Here is a 6,000-nt window from a genome sequence, read left to right on the forward strand (position 1 = left end):
TATTAAAAATTTAACTGGCACATTTGTGTGATGTATCGTAAAGTGTAACACGCGCAAAATGATCAGCATTATATGTGGAAGCTTAGCTTCTCTTGTTGCTTATTAATCTTAGAGTCCAATATTATTTGTGAAAGCTTTGTTTTTCTTCTAGCTAAACTATGTATATTAATTTAAACCGTTAACTTTTCTTTTTGTGTGTTTTTTGCGCTACTTAAGAGTGATCTTGCTATTGGTTGACTACCCTACATGTCCTGTGCTGTCATCAGCTGCTGAGGTCACGTGACATGAGCTATGACTGGCTTACAAAAGCGCGTTGCAATCTCGATTTCATTGCTTCGGAAAGTAACATGCAGTGTTTGGTGGAATTCGAATTTATACCTCCATAAAATGAAGAAATGCAGCGTACATGCGTTCCCTCCATGGAGCTCACGTGACCATAGCTACTTACGAGTAACACGCCATACCGCTGCAAACAAAACAGTTGCATATGAATTCACAATACTAAGCTGCCACAGCGCTGCTATACTGTGCGGCAAATGATTTATGCTATTTGGTGTACGGGACTTAAGACCCCAGTGTTAGGATAGTTTTGGATCTGCAGGCAGTAAGTAATGTGATACTCTCCAAGACATAAAATTATCTAAACCTGCCATTGCAACCAAGAGGTCATCAGCAACACTATAGTCGCAAGTCCAAGGCAGTAAACAATTATGTAGTTCACATCGTCTAAGTCTGTTTAGGTTGTCACAATCAACTGTACTTTATCAACACCAATTAAAACATATGTATGTGTTACTGTATGTGATCAGATGTTGTTAACTGAACTTGAACAAAAACAAAGCTTATTATGCCATAGAGATTGAGCTGCCATTCAGTGCAGGTCCTACGCCTTCCAACACCTAGTGCGTTCTCTCTGAACAGTGGCTCATCATCCCTGCTGCTAACTTTTCTGGGCTAAAGTGGTGTGTCAGACAATCCACTTTAGAAACATTAATCTTTATCATAATATAGTGACATAACTCAAGTGCTCCAATGGAGACACACTCAGAATGCTAATGAAATAATTTTCCGTACCTCCTGTCTCTACCAATATATAGTTCAATGATGGACTATTTTGCCTTTCTGTTCTGCACTGTCTTGAACTGTTCCACCTAGTTGAAGCTAAGAAGATCTCCACCCCTGAATTTTTGTTTTTGCCCCTGCTGGTTTTCTTACTCCAGCCCTCCAAACTTCCTGGCATCACACTCAGTATTAGTGTCATGATCACCCACATTTTTTGTGCATATCTTCTCCCATTGCACAAAAAGAAGGTGGCTTCTTGTGGACACTGCCAGCTACCATGAATTCTGATTATTATGCTCAATCAAAATTTGAATATCTCATGATTCCATGCTCAGATAACATTGCACTTTCCACCAATCTCACTTTAGAATAAAAATCGACATACATCAACATTACATAGGTTTCCACCTGCTTCTTCATCTTAATTACTGTTGTAATCTACTTAATGACTCTGAAATTGGGATGCACAGTGAGATGACACACCACAGCCGCATCTCAAGTTGCAGCTGGGCAATAGCAGGAAAAGCATTAAAATAAAAGTAAATTTGTTAACATCGAAATAGGAATCTTTTTTTAAGATATCTGCTTTAGTGTAGCTTTGTATGGAAGTGAAACAAGGAAATAAACTGCTCAGACAAAAAAGAATAGAAGCTTTTGGAATCTGGTGCTTCAGAAGAACGCTAAAGATTAGATGTGCAGACCAGATCACTAATGAAGATATACTGAATCAAGTTCGGTCGAAAAGAAATTTATGGCACAACGAGACATGAGTACAGTAGGCAGGTTTAGTTGGATGTGGGTTGCAGTAGTTAAGTAGAGATATAGAGGCTTGCACATTGTATACTAGCATGGAGAACTACATCAGACCAGTCTTCTCTGAAGACCTCAGTAACTAGAACATTTATAGTCAAGAAGAAAGTCATTAGTCAAATTATTTAAATTTCTAATTAGCACTTTGTAACTTATATTTACGTAGTGCAAATAAATCACAGAATAGTAGACATGTCAAGTCATCAACAGGCTTACGAACAAGACTGAAAACTTCCCTAGCTTTCAGACAAATCCTTTTTCTAGCTAGAATTCACACACACACACACACACACACACACACACACACACACACTTACTGACTGACTCACACTCGTGCGCGGCAGTACACATTGTGCTGGCTATGTGCATATCTGTTTATACTATGACTTGAAAAAGGATTTGTTCAAAACCTAGCAAAACTTGATGTCTTATTAGTGTGCCTCTAAATGACTCAAGCCTTTACTGTTTGATGAATTGTTACCTTTATTCCAAAATGACTAATATTCCGTAAGAACTTTTTGTACTGTGGTACTAATAAGATTTTTCATGGTTTTGTACTTTGCATTTTAACTCTAGTGATGTGTTTTTTGACAGTATATAATGCTTTGAAAATGAGTGCTTCCTTTTCATCAGGTTTCCATTTGTTCCATATATTTTGGTTGTACCTTGTTTTTCTTTCCAAATAATTAAGACTAAAAAATTAATCTATGTTCATGGTTTTCTTCACCATTATCTACACCCTTACTTTTGTATGATAACATGTGCTATCATGTTTCAGTAATGTCATTTCGTTGGTCCTAAAACTTACAAATCCTAGTTTTTACTTGCTGTGTTATAAAGTTCTTTCAAGTTGTAAATTTTAATGAGAATTTACATAACATTAAAGTTCACAATTTGATGTTGCTAATTTAATTAAAATATTCCCATTTAATAAAAAAATGATTAAATAAACAGTATTTTTCTTTAAAATTCTGATTTTAAATAGCTTAAATTTCCATCTGCTTATTACTTATTAATACTTACATTTAATTTTATTGACAATTTGATAATGTAAACATCCCCCACAAAATATATCGTTAGCTTCCGAATTCATTTTTGTCTAGTTCCCAATGTATGTTCATAAAGTTGACAGAATTTTCCTTATATGTGAGTTTACCAAATTAAATGTTATGAAAATGCATTATTACAATGCATTTGATTGTTTTTACATCATTTGTAGTCAGTTAGGACAATTACATAAAAAGTGGAAACATCAGTGTCAATGAAAGTTGGAGTCAGTCTAGTACAGAGTTTCATTAGCTTCGACATCTTCAACTAGCCAGATGCCCTTGTGAATGGATACCGCCAACCTGTGGCTTAATGTCTAACTTATTCATTTACTGGAACTCTGTGTACTTTAACTGTTTAATACTGTGCAGAACCTACAAAACGCAGTGCTGTTTTCCTTGCCTAACACAGCACACCTTTTTCCTCGGCAGGCCGTACGATGCTGACTCTGTACGTGATGTCCGACAGTTACCTTGGCCTGGACCAGCAGTACGATATCCAGCTAAATGTTGTCCAGTCAGCAGAAAATTGTGGGAGTAATCCAGACAAGGAAGAAGCCACTAGTATTATTGCATGTGAAAGTTCTTCTACCTCATGGGCTGACTCTTAAATTGTGTCCTGTTTCAAAAATATCTTATGTTCTTTATATAAAGAATATACATGATATGATACCATGGCTGGTAATGACTGGCTTGATGTGTCTTCAAAACTGTGATATTGCCAATATATTGTTTCTCATCATATGAGTAAAACCAAATTACTGAATAATTTATTTTGAAAATAAAGAATGTTGTTTTGTCTTTTGTTGTTTTGATAGTCATTAAGTGTACTGATGTCCATGTGGAATTTGGACTGGTGTTTCCGTTTTATTAACAACAAAGTCAACCTTACTATTGTAACACTGCAGAAGCACAATATTAGATTTTCCACCAACCAACTTTAAAGCACTTCAACATAAATGAAAGTACACACACACTGCATGACATTGTAGTAAGTACAACACACACAATCAGGGGTTACAATAATGCAGTCTAATAGTGAAGTATTCCATAGTCACTAAAACATTAGAGCAGCTGAGGGCTTCTTGCACACAGCAAGCACTGTGGCGTCTGTGCTGATGTGAGGCAGCCTATTTAGAATAGCCACGGAGGTGCGCACTGTTTAATTGTGCACTCACTGCACAGTGTTACAACATTCCTTCCCCTTGGGGAAAACTGTTCACTGTGGAGATGTCCTTGTCTTCATTAGAAAGGGATGACTGCTGGAGCAAGTGTCATGCCTTCATAGGAGAATACGGTCTGAAATGGTGCAGGTGTTGGCAGGCATGATGCCTGTGCCCCCACAACTGACCTCGAGGGAGCACTGGTGATGGAGACGCCATATTCATGTCCACTTCCAAGCAGGCAATTGGTGATGAGGGCAGCAGAGAAGACAAATGAAGGAGTGGTGGCAACGGACCACGGAGATGGAGGCGGCCCGGCACTAACTACTCCACCCAACAGCAGTGGTAGCACCCAAAACGAAGGTGGCACAGGAGCCAAGAGGGGCACGGACCACGCCACAGCATGGATGGTGGAAAGCAGATGGCACAGGTGGTCATGCGGGCGGCGGGTTCCCCAGTCGTGTGGGTGGAGCTGGTGGTGGTGTTGGGACACCAAGCCCCCTGAGTTGTGCGACACAGAGGTGGCAGTCACAGCAGAGATGGACAACCACCGGTATCAACTTAGGGAGCTGGCCAAACAAGCAGGCTAAGCAGCAAAGCCTGGATGGAACTGCTGTGAGGTGGGCAACGGCCGGTGGCCGGGCATCAGTCAGAGCAGATGAATCAGCACACAGCCATGAAGCATCTCTGCCAGGCTGCATTGGACAACTGGAGGGAAAGTACAGGAGCTCAAGAACTTGCCGAGGGCTTTTTCGGGAGAAGGCTGTGTCGTATTTTTTCAGCTGAGTTTTGAAAGTATGGACCAGCCACTCAGCCTTACCATCTGACTTAGGATGAAGTGGAGGGACCGTAACATGCCAAATGCCACGTTTGTACAAAAATCTTCAAAATCCTGAGACACAAATTGCAGACCATTGTCTGTCACAAGGATATGTAACAATCCTCCTCAGGAAAAAGTCTTTGCAAGAGCCTTGACCATAGCCGCTGTGGATGTGGACAGGCAATAATGCACATAAGGAAATTTTGAGAAAGTGTCAACCACAACAAGCCAAAAGAAGTTAAAGAAGGGGCCCACAAAATCGGTGTGAATACACTCTCAGCGGCACTGTGGGATGGGCCACTGGGAAAGAGGCCTGTGGTGCCATCTGATGGGTGGCGCAATGTGGGCAGGCTAACACAACACACCTGATTTCATTGTCAACACCTGGCCAAAGCGTGTGGTGGCAGGCCAGGAATTTTTTGTGAGAAACACCCCAGTGGTCAAGGTGGAGAAGGCACATAGTGTACTGCAGTAAGGCAGATAGGATAACAACCCTGGCCCCTGACTCTTCAGTAGCCAACAGTAACACACTGTCAAGAACTGAGTGGTGGTGGCAGAGAGCATAATAAATACACAAAGGATCCAACAATCAGCCCGGTGTTCTATTCAGCCAGCCGTGGTGGACAAATTAAACAACCTGATGTAAGATAGGATCGGTCTTGACAGCTGTCGAAATTCAGAAACTGGTAACGGGACTACCATACACATTGCTTTGGGCTTCCATGTGTAAATTGAAACACAACAGTTCATTGTGAATCTGGATTGGGGTCAGTCAGCAAGCAAGAAAGAGCATCGGCATTAGTGTTATGTGCTGTGGGTGCAAAAGTGAATTTTGTAGCTGTAGTGTGACAAAAACAGCCCAGCGTCACAGGCGATAGGCTGCTTTGTCCCAAAGAGATGCTGAAGGAGGTTTATTATCAGTAATCAAATGAAATTTAGAACTGTATAGGAAAAGGTAATTTTTTGAGTGGACAATGACAAGGGTTTCTCTTTCTATCTGGCAAAAGTACTGTTACACCTAATTCACAGGTTTGGAAGCGCACACGTTATAGCATTCAGAACCATGTGTGTGTGTGTGTGTGTTTGTCTGCAAGAACGG

The 6,000-nt window shown here is 40.5% G+C and overlaps 1 protein-coding gene across 1 annotated transcript in view; it reads left to right on the forward strand.

The window, feature by feature from the left end:
- The window catches only part of LOC124711320 (activating signal cointegrator 1 complex subunit 3), a 253,343-nt gene extending 249,624 nt beyond the window's left edge, over positions 1-3,719 (forward strand). Inside the window, exon 37 of the mRNA XM_047241338.1 lies at positions 3,351-3,719. Within this exon, the coding sequence (XP_047097294.1) occupies positions 3,351-3,529 (179 nt within the window). The 3' untranslated portion in view covers positions 3,530-3,719. The remainder of the gene's footprint in view (positions 1-3,350) is intronic.
- Positions 3,720-6,000: the final 2,281 nt, after the last annotated feature.

Source organism: Schistocerca piceifrons, chromosome 8, assembly GCF_021461385.2.
Source record: "Schistocerca piceifrons isolate TAMUIC-IGC-003096 chromosome 8, iqSchPice1.1, whole genome shotgun sequence".
In the NCBI taxonomy this organism is placed as follows: domain Eukaryota; kingdom Metazoa; phylum Arthropoda; class Insecta; order Orthoptera; family Acrididae; genus Schistocerca; species Schistocerca piceifrons.